General features: G+C 42.8%; 1 protein-coding gene across 1 annotated transcript in view; it reads left to right on the plus strand.

Annotated features, from left to right (window-relative positions):
• Positions 1 to 18389, plus strand: part of cand2 (cullin-associated and neddylation-dissociated 2 (putative)) — a 29618-nt gene that overhangs the window by 9690 nt on the left and 1539 nt on the right. The window contains exons 10-23 of the mRNA XM_051948108.1: positions 1154 to 1295; positions 2577 to 2695; positions 2932 to 3087; positions 3958 to 4179; positions 4261 to 4467; positions 5965 to 6152; positions 7885 to 8050; positions 9042 to 9182; positions 9972 to 10111; positions 10630 to 10805; positions 13278 to 13373; positions 16324 to 16493; positions 16571 to 16735; positions 17541 to 17648. Of these exons, the coding sequence (XP_051804068.1) occupies positions 1154 to 1295; positions 2577 to 2695; positions 2932 to 3087; positions 3958 to 4179; positions 4261 to 4467; positions 5965 to 6152; positions 7885 to 8050; positions 9042 to 9182; positions 9972 to 10111; positions 10630 to 10805; positions 13278 to 13373; positions 16324 to 16493; positions 16571 to 16735; positions 17541 to 17648 (2196 nt within the window). The remainder of the gene's footprint in view (positions 1 to 1153; positions 1296 to 2576; positions 2696 to 2931; positions 3088 to 3957; positions 4180 to 4260; positions 4468 to 5964; positions 6153 to 7884; positions 8051 to 9041; positions 9183 to 9971; positions 10112 to 10629; positions 10806 to 13277; positions 13374 to 16323; positions 16494 to 16570; positions 16736 to 17540; positions 17649 to 18389) is intronic.

An 18389-nucleotide genomic window follows, 5' to 3' on the forward strand; every position in this document is an offset into this window, starting at 1 on the left:
ATAGAATGACTGATGATTCTAAACATAAATGAATAATGTTGCCTTTCATCTTGTTTTTCAACTTCAGACAGAAAAAAGAGTAAACTTTAAACAGAGCGTTGCGTTGCCAGGTCACTCCTTTGGGTCATTGTGGTGGTTGTAAACGATGTGGATAAATGTTGTCAGGTGTTTTGGAAGAGTGCTCTGATCAGTTGTTTTGAGGATGATTATCGATGCCTGGAGGCAGCATTGGCCTATTACCATTCACAAGGTCTGTTTGAAACCTTTTGTTTGTCATGTAGCCCTTTTTATCAATTTATCTAGTCCTAACAACATTGAACATGAGGTATCGACATTAAAACATGAGAGAGTATCATTAAATGACAGTTTCTTCTTTACTGACAGGCAACATGTTCAGCATCTTCCACTCTCAGACAGAACCGAACTGTGCCCCTGAACTTTGAAACTCACAGGTGTTTCTGTTGTTTGTGTGTGGGCCTGTAAGCTTGAGACATTGCAGTTTGATGCCTTATTTTGGGACTTTTTTGGTGTTTTTACATTCTGGTAGCGTGTGTATTATTTGCTAACTTACGGTGCTCTGTCTGTTTCCAGCTGTCACACAGTAATGTACCTTCCTATTTGATATACCAGCTGTTGATGCCAGTATCATGTCTGTATCACTTTTTGGTGTGGGGAGAGGTCAGTCGATCATTCCATTTGGGAGAGGATGGCCAGTTGTCCTCAATAATTAGAAATGCACCGTTGACCAGTCAAACCCTCCACTCATTCCTGCTGCTAGCTAAGATTTTGAATGTGAGATGAGTTTTGTGGTGCTGAAATGTTTTTCTTTGCTTTTTATCTTTCTTTCCTTGAAAATTACAAATTTATTAAATTTAGCTGCCCATGGAGAAGTCCCCCAAAATTACCATCATCTGATCAGCCTTTAAAGAGACTTCAGCTCAAACTCTTTAAATGAATACGGACCATTGATAATCGGTTGCCAATGGATTGGGGCACCCTCCTTTTTGCAGAATTTACCAGTATCCAACACCCTCACACCTCTAGTCAGAAAACCAAATGTAAATTCTACAACATGGCTTCCAGTGTAGGTCTACAAGCTGCTGGGAAATCTGTATTGCAGGGATAAATTGTGTAAACGTTTGTATGTGTGCAGGTGCCAGCGATCGTGAAGGCGATCCACAGGCAGCTGAAGGAGAAGAGCATTAAATCTCGACAAGGCTGCTTCTGTCTCCTCACTGAGCTGGCACACACCGTACCTGGAGCCCTGGAAGAGCACATCCCTGCCCTAATACCTGGTACACAAACAGACTACCTGGTACAAAAACAGACTACCTGGTACAAAAACAGACTACTACTTGGTACACAACCAGACTAGTACCTGGTACACAACCAGACTAGTACCTGGTACGCAAACAGACTAGTACCTGGTACGCAAACAGACTAGTACCTGGTACGCAAACAGACTAGTACCTGGTGCGCAAACAGACTAGTACCTGGTACGCAAACAGACGAGTACCTGGTACGCAAACAGACTAGTACCTGGTACGCAAACAGACGAGTACCTGGTACGCAAACAGACTAGTACCTGGTGCGCAAACAGACTAGTACCTGGTACGCAAACAGACTAGTACCTGGTGCGCAACCAGACTAGTACCTGGTGCGCAAACAGACTAGTACCTGGTGCGCAAACAGACTAGTACCTGGTACGCAAACAGACTAGTACCTGGTGCGCAAACAGACTAGTACCTGGTGCGCAAACAGACTAGTACCTGGTGCGCAAACAGACTAGTACCTGGTGCGCAAACAGACTAGTACCTGGTGCGCAAACAGACTAGTACCTGGTGCGCAAACAGACTAGTACCTGGTGCGCAAACAGACTAGTACCTGGTACGCAAACAGACTAGTACCTGGTGCGCAAACAGACTAGTACCTGGTACGCAAACAGACTAGTACCTGGTACGCAAACAGACTAGTACCTGGTACGCAAACAGACTAGTACCTGGTGCGCAAACAGACTAGTACCTGGTACGCAAACAGACTAGTACCTGGTGCGCAACCAGACTAGTACCTGGTGCGCAAACAGACTAGTACCTGGTGCGCAAACAGACTAGTACCTGGTACGCAAACAGACTAGTACCTGGTACGCAAACAGACTAGTACCTGGTGCGCAAACAGACGCACACTAACAAACATTAAACTAAGTTTTAACCCTCACACAGAACTTTAAAGTTGTGTCAGAATGTGGTACCTTTGGTATCAGACTTGCTATCTGGCGTCCTAGTAGATCAGCAGGTTGAGCGGGCCACCCATAAACAGAGGCTATAGTCCCCCACACAGCGGCCATGGGTTCACATCCCACCCATGGCCCTTTACTGCAGGTCATTCCCCCATTCTTCTCCCCACTTTCCTGTCTTTGTCTCTCTACTATCCTGTGAATAAAGCTGAAAGGCAAAAACAAGACTTGCTATCACTTCCAAACATCTATTTATCTTTTGCTGAAGCTGCTTCATCTTGTCTTCCCTGCTCTCTCTTCTCTTTCATCTTTCTTTCTGTTTCTTCTTCCTTCCCCTCTCCAGGAATTGTCTTCTCCCTGACAGACAAGTCCACCTCCTCCACAATGAGGATCGATGCTCTCACCTTCTTCCACGTCCTGCTGCTCTCCCACCCTCCTCAAGCCTTTCAGACTCACATGCAGGTTCTTCAACCTTATTTTCATGCTTTTGGATTTTTGTGTTGGGATGCTAACGTGCATGTTTCATTTCTTTTTTTCTGTGGTTTTATTCTTCACACTGTTTGTCATCAGGTCATCTGCAGGTGTTCCCACTTGACTCAAAAAGGCCTTTTAGTCCTTTTGACCAAATAGCTGACAAAAGCAGCTTTTAGTATCCGTGTAAAGACATCTTTTGGTCACCTTTGTGGTGCTCTCTGCAGGTGCTGCTGCCTCCGGTGGTGGCGTGTGTTGAAGACACTTTCTATAAGATCACCTCAGAGGCTCTGCTGGTCACCCAGCAGCTGGTCAGAGTGATGAGGCCGCAGGGACAAGCCACCACTGGTGGAGGGTTCGACCCCAAACCATTCGTCAGGGAGGTACGATAACTCAGCGCTGTTCCTCTGATCTTTAGGCACCAGAGACAATGTGATGCTCTGGGAAATGTTCTGCTGGGAAATCTTGAATCCTGGACCCTCCTAAACATTGCTGCAGACCCACTAAATGGGTCAGTTGGTAGAATGGTCCAGTCACCTGCCCCTCCAGAGGTCAAAGTGGGGCAAGACACTGAACCCGAAGTTTCTCCTACAAGCATCTCCACCTGTTCATGGCAGCGATACTCCCTAGTGGACTCAGCAGGACAGTGCTTCCTCTCTCTGCCACACTGTGAACAATGTTCAGGAGTGTTTGAGGATAACTAAGATTGATGGGTCACAAATATTTTGGTGGCATAAGAAAGGCCTACCCAGTAATAGATAGGTGGTTTTAGTGGCGTGGCTGGTATGGATGAGGAGTAAACATATTGGACAGCAGTTGTATAAACCTGCTGCCACAATCCTCCCTGCAAAACGATTCTATTGAACCAGAATTCAAAAGAAATATCTGATTTTCATTAGTTAATTTTCAGTACATTTTTATTTATTATTACTTTTGTCACTTATTTCAGTGACCATTGTGTGTTTTTCTTTCTTTAACCAAAGGATACCAACATTTTGTCCTCGTGTGATTTTGTAAACAGAAAAGTGAACTTGCCCTCTCAGACCTTTTCATGGATTGCTCTCAAATGCAGAATAAGGATTTAAATTAATAACTGAGAAATAAAAACTCATTTTCTTGCATAATGTAACAGCACTACAGTTTATATTTAATTTATCCTTCCCCTTTTTTGTAATATTCTCTTGTTTTATTGATTTGTTTTGTGTTTTGTTGTTTCTTATTGTCACATTTTCATCGTATTCCATTTCCCCAAGGTGTTTTCAGTAACAATGAAAAGGCTCAAAGCCACGGACATCGACCAGGAGGTGAAGGAGAGGGCTATTTCCTGTATGGGGCACATGGTGTGTCACCTTGGTGACCACCTGGGGGCGGAGCTGCAGGGTGTTCTGGCAATCTTTCTGGAGAGATTAAAGAATGAGATCACAAGACTTACAGCAGTTCGGACCATCACTCTCATATCTGCCTCTCCGTTAAAGGTTCAGTATGTCCCTTTTTTAATGATGCCTTTTTATTTCCCTTTTATTTTTAAAATGACATTAACTGTGTTCCCTGTCCAGACTGACCTGTCATCCATCCTGCCAGAAGCCTTGTCTGTGTTGGGATCTTTTTTGCGGAAGAACCAGCGGGCTCTGAAGCTTGGTACACTGGCATGTCTGACTGCGCTGGTCACCCATCATGCTGCCAGCATCAAACCTGCAGCCCTGGAGCCCGTGTTAAGTGAACTACCTGCTCTGGTGGATGAAACTGACATGCATGTATCACAGGTGCTCCTCTGAACTCAACACAGACACACTTTAAGTACACTCCCTCCACTGTGTTCACATCAGTGATGACAAAATGTTTCTTAATTTGTCTCAAGTTCCTCAATAGACATAGATATGCTCAAAATGTGTCGCCTACAAACTAGAAAACAGATTCAGACATTTGGAATCTTTTAAGCTTTTTATTTTGGTAACGGAAGTCATTTAGAAAGTGTGAGTGGATGAAATACATACAGGTCACACCAAGAGCAATGGACCTTTCTTTGCAGTGCATTGTTGACATGAATGCAGTGATGGATGGATGGTGGAGAAACATCCTGCTAAGTTAAATATAGCTGAATCACCTTTCCATGACACAAAATGCTGTCCAAGGTGTAATCAAAAAGTTACCAGACTCTGCCTTTGTCTGTGTGATTATCTATATTACCATACTATGCAGCACACCAGATGTACCCAGATGTTCTACTGCACCCAGTCAGATTTTGCAGTTTTCAAGCCAGTAGCTTTTCTGGCCATTCTGACGCACAATCCTCTGCACAGTTTCATTACATACATCGCGATATCTTGTACAAGAATAATCGAGTTTTAGCTGCCAAGAGCCCAACGACAGACTGGGACAGTCAAAGTTCAGGGCGCAAAATTATGACAAGGTAATATCTCACAGTTTTATACATACTGCATGAAACAGTATGTACTTTGTGGGACGGCTGTAGTCAGTACTGAATGTAAAAAACAAAACATTTGTGACTTTAAACACAGCAATACCTGATTTAAATTTGGACGCCTGTTGAAATAGTTCTCCTGTGCAGCACTTTGACTGCTTCCTCATCCCTTGTGATGCTCTCTGGTCCTGTGTGTAAACAAACACCATCTGGGATGAGCACTGAATCTCCTAAACTGTGTCAAAACAGTGAAAAGTTGAATGTCATTTTGGGAAAGAAGAAGATTTCAGGGAAACAAATCTGAGTGGAATAGGGCGGGTGTGGAGTAACGGTTGTGTTATAGTAAAATATCCTGTGTGCAATCTCCATGCTGTGACTGCCTGCACAGCACATTGTTCCAGCTACATGCTGCTGCACCACAGTTCAGCTCACTTCCTGATGCCCAACTCTGTAAATGTTAAAGAACACAATCAGCATGATCCTGGTGCTTCTGACCTCACACAAATTCTTCAGTCTTGGAGACTCTTCCTCTGTGCAGACTACAGTTTCTTCTCTCAGGGTACCTGCAGACCCTCTAGTGATGATCCTTCACATGAAGTCCATCTCATCCTGACTGTCACAGATTGTGATTTGTGCTCTGCTCCAGTCTTAGCTCCACTGAGAAATCTCAGATGTGAACCTACCAGTGATCACAGAAATGCGTGAAACACAGGTTCTGATGCTGCACATGTTGCAGCCGTGTGATAGTGGCATGTTCTGTCTGTGTATATTTATCTGAACTATTTGATTGCACCATGTATGTAGATGTTGTTATATGTTGTGGTATGTCTCTGTTTAGGTATCCATCAGCCTGCTGACCTGCATGGCCAAAGCCTGCCCCTCCTCTCTGGCTAAGATCAGCTCCTCTGTGCTGCCAGGAGTCTTCAGACTTGTACATTCTCCACTGCTGCAGGGCGGCGCTTTGGTTGCCATAGTGGACTTCCTACAGGCACTGGTGCTGTCCAAAACCAGTAACCTGGGTTACAGGTAAGATGGTGTGTGATGGGGAGTCTCTCAAATGTCTTCCCTACAATGGAAAGAACAGGAAGAGTGTTCACTCAGGTCGACAGGTTTCTGGTGGGAAAGCTGCTAAGGGTCAAAGATAATTGCTAATGGTTTCTATTGTTTTTGTTGACCCACAAAGCTTTTTAATTGCTGACTTGATTCAGATCGATTTCAGTGGCAATTATTTTATGCCAAAATTTTTTAAATAAGTAATAATGCTAAAACATCTGTTTCCCTCCAGCTTGTAAACAGTTATTATCTCATCAAGTGACATGAAAACCTTCCAAAACCCACAAAGCTGCAATTTCTGTGGGTGATTAGAAGCCATTATATTATGTAAGAGGATAGTCCAGAATGTAAAACAGCAAAAGGAAAGCTGATCAAAGTCACGTTTTCAGGGTGTGGACATTACTCTGAGTCTTTGTTCTTTTTAAGAAATTAATATTGAAGTGGTTGCAGTCTTCAAGGGGATCTCCACAAGTTTTATAGGTCAACATCAGTTCACTAGTAACAGGGAGTAAGACTTAGTGGAGTTCAACTGTTACAATGTCTTCTGTGGCCGAGAAGGATCTCTGTAAAGTCTGAACAAGCCTTGTTTTTAAAGCGAACCAGCTTTATGGCACAACCATACCTTTAACTAATCATCATTGGTGACCTGTGGTGGTGACAGGATGCTGATCCACCATCCAGTCTATTAAACCTTCAGGACTTTTGGCTGCAGCCTCCAGAACTGGGTGGGGTTCAGAGTTGAACGTACAGTCCTTTCCACTGTGACCTGATTGGTTTAAATTTTAAGTTTTGGCCAGGTTGAACACTGATTTCATTGGTATGGATTTTGGTTTGGATGGGGTAAAACAACACAAGTTAATAGAATTAATAAAATACCATACTTGAGTACAAATTTGAGGTTCTTGATCTTATGAATCTCCAAATTCTTCATGTTTGTGATAAACTAAAGGACTGAATGCTCCTGTAAGGAGTGAGAAAATTCTCCTACTTTATAGGTTCAGCATGACCTAACTCTAACCCTGTGCTTGAACTATACGAAGGTTTACACAGTATTTACACTGAGCTTACCATTAAACATCTACAGCAATGAAAAGCAACATACACATTAATGCTGCAGTGATTTTAAAACCTTCATTTATCAAAGTGACACTGAGAGGAGACGTTTGTCTGCACAATGGGAGTTTTCATACTTTGGTTAAATTTTCCTGTTTACACAAACTAATGTTTAACGTTCAACAATCGGTGTTTTAAATTCCCCAGCTAAACCAATCAAGTCACGCAGGGGGAGAATAAATGTTCACCATTTTTTTCGCTAGACCACAAGAGACAAAATCTATCGAACCTGGACCTGATTAACAAAGAGACTTCAGCAGCAGTTTTGCATACAATGTCAGGGTGATTTTAGTGCTTTTTGTCCATTTAAATGACGTCAAACTAGATGTAGATCAAAAACCACCATTTAGACTTATTAAATCTGCACAGGATGAACAATGAAATATACAGTTTAAAACACTGTGTGAGCTGTCTTTGTGACAGATTTCTTCTGATTGACACTTTTTTCTGCCTCTATGAATAAAAAAGTTAATATAAATTCTTTAAACTCAACTAGCCTCTCTCCTACCTCCCACAGCCTCTGATAACCACCATCTCTGTGTAATGCTGTGTGTTATTTTGTTAAGTATGGCTGCTCTGCTCTCCTCTCCAGTCAGCTGCTGAAGTCTCTCACGGAGCCGTTCCACAGCCCTCAGTCGTCTGCAGATGGCAGCATTATCCACAGACAGTCGTACCACTCTGTCGCTCGCTGTGTGGCTGCTCTGTCCTCTGCTTCCCCCAAAGAGACTCCCGGCACCGTGGCCGGCCTCATCCAGGAGGTGTGTGAAAACCTTCATGTTCCCTGCTTTTGTTGCATCTTTGCAAATCCACTGCTTTATTTTTCATAACTGAATGTGTGCCAAAGAAGTACAAATTAGAATTTTTAAAAAAATCATTTTTAACAAGTCAGAGTCATGCCAGCATCATCAATGTAGAGAGTAAAGGAGCCATTTTCCATTTCCTTAAGTGTGTGAAAGCTTTTAATGAATGTAAACAAGTCCAAAGTCCAAACCTTTTTTTATTTGTGCCAAGAAACACTGCTGCTGATGTGCCTGAAACACCTCATTTATAGTCAGTGGTCTTCAGGTGAAGGCACAGACACGTGAGGCGGTAGTTCTACTCTATGTGGAAAGCCATCCCAGGCGTGTAGTAGTGATACACATACATGAGGTACTTTTTAAACCAAACTAACTTTAAATCGGAGCTGTGGCTGTGATAAGTGACAAGATGGATGACAATGTGGCTGTAACTTCTGTCCTTGTTAAAACCAATGGTGGGTAAAAGCTCATTGCATTTACTATAAATTTAGGTTCAATTTCATGCACTTTTGCTTTTGTATTTCCATGTTATGCTAAATTCTATTTTTCTTTCACTACATTTTGGATGCAGTTCAGTTATTGTCCTGTACTAAACTACATTTTAAAGCTCTTCTCTTTTCTCTCCTCTTTTCTCTCCTCTCCTCTCCTCTCCTCTCCTCTCCTCTCCTCTCCTCTCCTCTCCTCTCCTCTCCTCTTTTCTCTCCTCTCCTCTCCTCTCCTCTCCTCTCCTCTCCTCTCCTCTCCTCTCCTCTCCTCTCCTCTCCTCTCCTCTCCTCTCCTCTCCTCTCTCCTCTCCTCTTTCTCTCCTCTCCTCTCCTCTCCTCTCCTCTCCTCTCCTCTCCTCTCCTCTCTCCTCTCCTCTCCTCTCCTCTCCTCTCCTCTCCTCTCCTCTCCTCTCCTCTCCTCTCCTCTCCTCTTTCTCCTCTCCTCTCCTCTCCTCTCCTCTCCTCAGGTAAAGAGTCCCAGCTCTCCAGAGTCGGCTCGTGTCCTCGCTCTGTTGTGTCTTGGGGAGGTTGGAAGGAGTGGCAGCCTGGGAGGGAGTAAGGAGGTTCAGGGAGTTATCTTGGATGCTTTTACATCCCCCAGTGAGGAGGTAAACTGTGCTGTACAGAGGTCCAAGACTAAAAAGTGAACATTACTTTCATCTTCAGCTGATGTTCGTCATTTTCATGATTAATCGGTTAATTTATCAGTTCAAACTGCAGCAGTGACAAATATAGAAGTTGATCAGCTGCCAATAATTGTCTGACAAACAAGAACACTCATCAGTTTCCGCAAAACCATCAAAGCGTACTGGTGAAGAATTGAGGAGATGTTTCACCTCAAAGTTAACTGGAAGAAAATCCCAGCAGCTGGACCAGCTCTCTGTACAGCCACTAAACACTAATGCTGTCAGCAAAAAGTCTGGTCCAGGAATCTAATTTCTGTTTGCTTTCAATTAGACTCGAAAATAAACATTTAAAGTGACTCATGTATGAACTAGCTTTCTTTGGGAAGCTGCAGGGAGCTCAGGCTCGTTAAACCCGTTTCTCCTAAGCTTTACAGTGGAGGGGAAGAGTGCAATGTTAGCATGACACCGAGAGCCACAATAACCAAAAAATACCAAGTTCAGCCTGCTTTTTCCTTTGATTTTTGCCTTTATTGACCATTAATAGTTGTTTTGGACATGGTAGAGAGACATGAATAAATAAAAGGATTAAAGACCAACAGTCCAACAATCCCAGAAAGAAAGAAAAAAAAAAAAAAAAATCAGCAAAACGTCTGAGGATTGTATGATCTGTCGGGAGGTACCGGTCAGTTGCACCTTTTTCTGTATTCATGGAGGTCAGTAAATGACTTCACGTGTCTGACGATTGTTGGATTATTGTGTTTGTGGTTTAAGGTGAAGACGGCAGCCTCCTGCGCTTTAGGCAGCATGGCAGTCGGCAGCCTCAAAGACTACCTGCCCTTCCTGCTGAAGGAGATCTCAGCCCAGCCACGGAGACAGTACCTGCTGCTACACTCCCTCAAAGAAGTCATCAGGTGAGTGTTCACTGGACTGTGTAGCAATGAATGTAATCTCCTCTTACTGCTCCACCAAGGAACGCGGTGGAGTTCTGTGATGATCGTCCTGCGCTGTGGGGAAACATCGGTAAATGTGGCGTCTGTCGATAAGCAGATGTTCAGATAGTGATGTGTTTTGAATGTGACGAGGTGGGAGGTGACCTGATCAGAAAGCTGGTCACACCGCTGCTACCAGAGAAACAGCTAGACTGAAGATGTTTCAGTTACACCAGCTCTTTTCCCTGTAGCGTCATAAGCTCTGAAAGAGCCATTAAACTTGTTGCCACCCAAATTTCTTTTTATTCTTGTGCAGCAAAAGTGGAAGTGAGACAAGTAAGTTAGTGAATCCACTGCATCATGTTAGCAGATATGTGATTCTTGTCTGCTGCAGTCCCGCTTTAATATTAGGCTCATAAAACTCTTACCAACTGAAGCTTTAACAAATTTCCTTAGAGTTTACTTTCTTCTTACTGAATATCTTCTCCCTCTCTGCTCAGCGCCTGTCCAGCCTCTAGTCTCTCTCCACATGTGGAGTCTATCTGGGCCTTGCTGTTTCAGAACTGCGAGTGTCAGGAAGAAGGGACCAGGAACCTGGTGGCTGAATGTTTGGGAAAACTGACCTTAGTCAACCCTGCACAACTTCTTCCTCGACTTAAACAACAACTCAAAGCTGGTAGGATGGGTCATAGAGTGCTGTACAGTTCTAACCCTCTGAACCCCAAAACCTCCTGGTTGGTCTAAAGGCATGTCATACATACAGGGGGACTTGCGTACGAGTTCTGTTCCTACGATGTGACGTAAGTCGATTTTCAGCATAAGTCGTAACTCGAGTGAAATGTAAACAAAGCTATTACATGCATCACAATATCTATCAGTTTACATATTTGTACAACTACAGTAACAACAAACAGTTATTAGTTCACACTGAAACACAACTCGGTAGGAAAATACCGGCAAAAATGTAAACTGTAAGTCTGACTTACGCCTGGGAGCCATAATGAAGTTAGTGAATGTAGCATAATCCAATATAGTGGCAAATGTAAGCAAAGCCGTCTTATACTTACTGCTGTACATGCAGTATTCATCCGCTCTGCTCGCCAAAGAGTTCCACTGAACCAGTCCCAACGTAACAACGAAATGCCGAACGTTAAACCGAGGACCAGCCTGTAATCGTTTCTGATGTAACGGCAAAGCAACGCAAGTCATAAACCAAGAACCTCCTGTAGAAAGACTGCCCAAGTTACAGAATGTATCAGCAAAAAAGTGAAAATGTCAAAGGATTTTCAGCTGTGATGGTCCTTGAACTACTCATCCGTGTTGCACCATTAGGTCAGAAATCTAAGCTAAAATCACTTCATTCTGCATGTCTTATTTAAAAATGCACCAAAAATAAAGTTTGCACCAGACTGTGTTCAACAGCAGAACTGTAATTTAGATTGTAAGCAACAGACTTTATCCCTCAACGACCGAGTGGGTTCATTTATGACCCCAGCCATATAATTATATTTGCCGTTTTTATATCTTTTATCTGAAAAATGTTTCCTACCATGAATTTGTCAATCTACTTGTCCTACAGCTGCTCATAGTTTTTTGTAGAGATCGGCCAACTGGTGTGACAAGGATAATGGAAACTTGTCTGGAGTCACTTATGACCCAGAAAGATGTATAGGTTTTTCACTATTGTAGGCCTTAGTTTTATTTATTTATTTCTACCTCTAATCGCTATATTTCAGTGTTTTGCACTATAGCTGGCAGACCTACATTTTTAGCCACAGCTGCCCTGGGGCAGACTGACTGGCTGCCAATCCACTCCTACAAACCCTCTGACCACCACCAACATTACACAGCATACACATTCATACACCAGTGTAAGTGGCAGCACTGGAGGTAAGGTGGGTAAAGTGTCTTGCATTGGACGAACGGCTCTGCCCCCTGAGCCACAGCCGCCCCTAATCTAAATACTTCTCTGCATGTTACATCGCACACATACAGACAAGATGTTTGTGTAGATTTTGTTTTTATGTGCTTTTGATTAACTATTGAGGAAACAAAAGGAATAAAGTTTTAAAAGAAGTGGCAGACAGACATGTCTAAATAAATGTTATTGCGTTCTTACAATGCATCATATTGTTCATATGGTTTTACTTTAGCTCTGAGTCAAAAATGATTAAAATCCATGAATAATTACAGAAGGTTACTTTAGAATATCCATCTTAAAATGCAGTGGAGTGGAACAGGTAAGAAAGCACAAAAAGAGGCACTAAAGTAGACATATTCCTGTGTAAAATATGGTGGAGTCATAAATGACGCCAGTCGGTCATTTTAGTCGCTAAAATAGCTTGGTCGCTTGAGGGTCATACCAGTGGGTCAGTAAACACAGATTCTATTCATCTTGTTCCAAGAACTCTCAACACTACCAAATTAAATTCAAAGTGAACAACAACAGTACAACATCTGCTTCAGTCGTGGTATCACCAGTGGCTTGGTCTGGTGGTGGTTGTGTTTTTATAGAGTTCAGAGGGTTGGTCTGGCTTTTGTTTTTTTCTTTAATCACATTAAAGGTGGTTGGAATTGTCCAGATTTAGACAGATTAATAATATGTAATATTAATCAAGTCACTTCACTCAACAAACATTGGTGAACCACATATGGATGATCTTAAGCCAAAAACATCTAAAGGAAGGGAGGGAATAAAGGGGTATGTTAATGGGTGGTTTGTGAATGGTTTCAGGAAAGTGGCATTCTTTTCAAACAAAATACAATATTCTTAAGATGTGGATCCCACCAACAGCTAAGCCTGAGCCAGCTAGCAGGGGATGTTCCTGCTACACTGACATTCCTGTCCACTTAAAATACTGTATCATGTAATAAAACATTTCCCTCTAATTGTTAAGAAAAAAGCTTTAAGGTATTTTTAAAATGTTATTTCCACTCATGTTCTTGTGCAGTTCAAAGTTAAATAAGTCTTCATGTTCTAACATTCAGAGGATGTTGTCAGATGATGATTAAAAAGGAAAGACATGCAACGTTAAACTCTGAAAACATTACTTGCATTGTGATCATTCTGGATAAACAAAACTGTGATAAGTGGATGTTTTTTGTACCTGGAAACACTTCTTCTAACACTGTACTTGTCCCTGTACAGGTTCTCCTCTGGCTCGCAGCACGGTGGTGACAGCAATCAAGTTTACTATCGTTGACCATCCTGCTCCCATTGACTCACTGCTGAAAGACTGCATAGGTAACACACACAGCGACAGCACACTTCAGTTTGAGTTGAGGACAAACATGAACCTAATTTCAAAAAAAGGAGAATCCACGTTTTCCTCAGTGTGCCTTCAAGTCCCAGTGACACATAACTCAGATCATCTAAGCTGCTGGCTGTATAAACACAGAAAGAAGATCGGTTTTGAGTCTGAGTGTGGTGCTCTGGCTGTTGCTATGCTGCTGTGCCTGACTCCTGATAATTCAAAAATTAGCAAAGAGGTGGAGTTGAAGTGGGCCATGGACAGTCCTATGATGGTACCCACCTGTGACTCAAAAAGATCCTTAATTATGCATCACTTGAAGCTTTAATAGAATTTCAACAGGAGAGTTAAATAGAAATCATCCTCTATACATTAATGGGTGAATTAGCTATAGAGACCCCAAGTGTTTTTGTAATAAGCTGTAAACATGTTTATTTTGTGCATTGTTTTGGACATTTGAACATGGAGATCTTTGGGGTGTGACTCACTTTTAGGTGCAGCCTCAAGTGGACATTTCAGGAACTGCAGTTTTAGACCCTTCCATGTTGGATTAGTTTTTAGTACTTGAGGATTCTGTCTGGGGCTGCACAGTGGGGTACTGGTTAGCACTGTCGCCTTGCAGCAAGAAGATCTCTGGTTCAAATCCCGGCCTGGGATCTTTCTGCATGGAGTTTGCATGTTCTCCCTGTGCATGTGTGGGTTTTCTCCGGGTACTCCGGCTTCCTCCCACAGTCCAAAAATATGCTGAGGTTAATTGGTTACTCTAAATTGCCCGTAGGTGTGAATGTGAGTGTGATTGTGTGTCTGTATATGTAGCCCTGTGACAGACTGGTGACCTGTCCAGGGTGTCCCCTGCCTTCACCCGAGTCAGCTGGGATAGACTCCAGCACCCCCCATGACCCGAGTGAGGATAAAGCGGTGTATAGAGGATGGATGGATTCTGTCTGACCACAACCTCTAATCTCTGAATGCACTTCATTAGAAGCAACGTCCTCCCTTTGCCTGAGTTGTTGATGAGATGTTGGAAACGTTCCTCTGAGATTCTGTTCCGTGTTGTCCTGATTCATCACATTGTTTCTGATGATTTGTCAGCAGCACATCCATGCTGAAAATGTGCTGCTTCATCACATGACCAAGTTGTCTGGACATCTGTTGACTTACTGTTCCATGGTGCGTTATTCTGCTGGGGTCAGCCGTTACAGGACGGTAAACTGTGGTCATAAAGGGTTAGCAGCAATATTTGCACAGGCTGTAGCATTCCAACCATGACTGCTTTCCAGATGATATGACTTATTATTTTGCTCAAAGTTCGTGTCCGGAGTTTCTGTTTGTTTTCAATTTATGTATCATTGTTTAACAAAGCTTAAATGTGTTAGTCTTGTTCGATACTATAATATAATGTTAGTATGACGTGATATGAAAATTTATTCCTGAGCTCCGCCTTCCTCTCATAGACCCCCATGTTATTCTAAAAAGCGCCGGTTGCTGCCGACCAATCAAGTTCGAGCTTCAGCTTTGTCATGCTGTCAATCAACGGTTACGCGCACAGCAAGCAAGCCCATGCAGAGGTGGGCGAGCTACGCACTACGCAACCGCGCGCACATTTGTTTTGCTTGTGGAGGAGCTGAGAGAGCATCAGGGATCAGCAACTTCCAGAAAAGTTACCAATCCCACGGCTTGTCAGGCCAAGAGACTGCAGGGCGTTTTTTGGCTCGGGGTGCTCGCGTCGCTCCCCGACCACGGCCTCCATAGCCCGCCTGACGGCTTCGTTTAGATGCCCGACCTCTGGAGGAAGATGTTGGGGCGTCTGGGACATACTCTTTGTCAGAGGAGTCATGCAATTCTGAACTCTAGATAGAAATAAATAAACAATGTAGCACATATACACGCGTAAATGCACTAAGTTTGATAAACAACGTCATCGAGAGGGATACACGAGTGTAATCACATATTGAAACTTTACTCGTTCGTCCTAGCAGATTCATGTTATTTTGGTATTAGGACAAGTTAGGCTCAATACAGCATTCTAACGTAATTCCTTTATTATTTACTAAATGTACTAAATGTAGAAGAGTGGAAAACAGGCAAGATACTGCAGCACTCCGGGCACTTCTCTCATGTACTGCGCGCGTGCACAAATAAAGGGGCGAAATCAGAGGGAGGGACCAACAGTGTTTTGGGAGACGCTGCGATTCAAACTCCGGACACGAGCTTTAAAGTGCGTCCTACAGCTGCACTGCATCATGCAGTTTACATGCGACTGGAACATGCTGCTTTTTCATATCATCCAACAGGATGTTGTAGGACATCCAGGTATTTTTGGCATGTTACATTTGACATATTTGCTTTTGGTACATATTAAATCATTTTCTGGCATACTGTATAGTATCATAGTATAGAAATCTGAACACATCCCATGATTGTTGGTATTCAGTTGCCAAAGGTGTCCAAGAAAACCTCCCCCACCCTGTTACACCAGCCTGTACTGTTGATAGAAGACACATTGGCTGGATTTGTGCTGTGGACTTTGACCTACCATCTCTACTCTGGACAGAAATTGAGAATCATTCAAGCAGGCTCTGTTTTTCCATCTTCAGCTGACCGGTGTTGGTGAGGTTGTGAAACCCAACATGGTCTTCTGCTGCTGAGCCCATCCACCTTGAGTCTGAGCTGCTTTTCTGCTCAGCACAGTTGTAAAGAGTGGTTGTCTGAGTTACTGCCTCTGTGTCAGCTCCAACCAGTCTGACATCTCATCAACAAGGAGGTTCCATCTCACCAGACTGCTTCTTCACCAGTCTGAGAGAACTCCAGACTCTGTAGTGGTAAAACTGATTAAAAAAGCATCCTACAGTTCAGGTGAAGCGCATATAAGGCACGTAGCTAATGACCTGTTCTGCTCTTTAAAAGCTAGTACACAAATACCTTGCGTCTCTTCTCCATCAGGCGACTTCCTGAAGACCCTGCAGGATGAGGACATCAATGTGCGCCGTGTTGCTTTGGTGATGTTTAACTCAGCGGCTCATAACAAACCATCTCTGATTCGTGGCCTCCTGGGAGCAGTGCTGCCTCACCTCTACAAGGAGACCCAGATCAGGAAGGACCTCATCAGAGAAGTGGGTTGGCTGGTTGAGAAGCTGCAGGTGTTTATGTTTGTGCTCTGTGCAGATGTATGACTGTATGTGCACTACAGGTGGAGATGGGTCCATTCAAACACACCGTGGATGACGGTTTGGATGTGCGTAAAGCAGCATTTGAGTGCATGTACACTCTGCTGGACAGCTGCCTGGAGGGACTGGACGTCCTGCAGTTCCTGGATCATGTCGAGGAAGGACTCAAAGACCACTATGATATCAGAGTGAGTACAAAACACATAAAGAATACTTTTTCTTCAGATTTACGTTGGGATTAGATCTACTGCTTGGTCAAATCCACAACTGACCCAGAACACTGAAACCTTCATTTAGCTTCTATGATGACCATGTAAAGCTTGTAGTAACTGCTGCATTGTATAGTTTTTATTATCTTAAATTGTTTATTTAGACACAGATTTTGGCAGGGATTTTGACATTTTGAAAATCAGAAGAAAGATCAAAATCAAATCCATTGAGTGACTCGTTTATCCAATGAAGTCTGAGATGAGTTGAGAAGTTTCTACATCGATTGGTTGGTTGACCAAATCCTCAAAGACTAGTCCATTATTTCTGGATGTGGCTGGAGCACACTACTTCTGAGCACTCTTACGTTTTACAACCTGATGGAGACTGCTAGGTCTGACTTATTTAAGGTTTACTGGATGTTTATTTAAATGTTTATTGGCTTCAAAGTAACTGACATTTTGTTTAAACAGATGGCCAAATATCAAGTTTAAACTTTGCAAACAGCAGTTTGCTATTCACAGCTCAGCAACCAAGTCATCCAGAGGTTGATCTAGAGATGTTCAGGTTGCTTTTCTCTGTGACGAATTGATTGAAGAGTAGATAATATTCCAGTTGACCATGATTTTCTTTGGTTGGCTGTAGCTGTAGTGTTGATGTCTGAATGAAGGAAAGCTGTCAATAATCTAGTGACCACAGAAACCACACTGAATATGTAGCAACACCTACAGCCTTCAAGTGTCTCGTATCATTTTCCCTCTGGTCTCACTCTCATGTTTTTTGTAGATGTTGACCTTCCTGATGCTGGCCAGACTCGTCTCTCTGTGTCCTGCTGCTGTTCTCCAAAGACTGGACAGACTGGTGGAGCCACTTAAAGCTACGTGCACTACAAAAGTACGAAAACACAGTCTGAGAAGTCAGTTATTCATTTTCAAAACCGGATTATTTGAATGCTGATACTTAACATGTCAAACAGCAAAAACTACACTCTGTTCAGAACTGGACTCACTCGCTTTGTCTGCTTCTGCATGAAATCAAGAATCCACAGTTTTTGGCATCGTTGTCAAGATTAGACAAAAGATTAGTTTAATCATCTGAACCCCAAAACCTGTCCCATGTTTAAAATGGTAAAGCAGTAGTTAAAATCACATGATTTACAGGACAGAATCTGTGACTATGAAGACTCGTTTCTGGCAGAAAATTTAAATATACCTCAGCTTAACCCTTAAAAAGCCGGGACCGAGTATACTCGTCCCCGCTTACTCGTACACACAGCCAAAACCGAACATTCTCGGCTCAACACGTGTGACTTGTTCATGACTGCTAATTAACATAAAATATGCACACACCCATATGTTTAAGTCGACCAATGGTAAAATATAAACATTGGCCCCAAATTTGCTTATTTCAAACGATAAAGCCCTATGAGCCATTATAACGAATTACGAAGCTCTTATCGGGGCCGTGTACTGTAATAACACAGCCGAAATTCAATGTGGCGAATGTCTAAGACAATGCGACCTCGCAAGACTTGATCAATATTTTTATGGATTAGGTGGTTTTTAGTATATGTTTTAGTATATGTACTTCCCCAGAAACACAGCTGTACATGCAAATATATACAGCCATGGCCAT

The sequence above is a fragment of the Acanthochromis polyacanthus genome, chromosome 5, assembly GCF_021347895.1.
Source record: "Acanthochromis polyacanthus isolate Apoly-LR-REF ecotype Palm Island chromosome 5, KAUST_Apoly_ChrSc, whole genome shotgun sequence".
NCBI lineage: Eukaryota > Metazoa > Chordata > Actinopteri > Pomacentridae > Acanthochromis > Acanthochromis polyacanthus.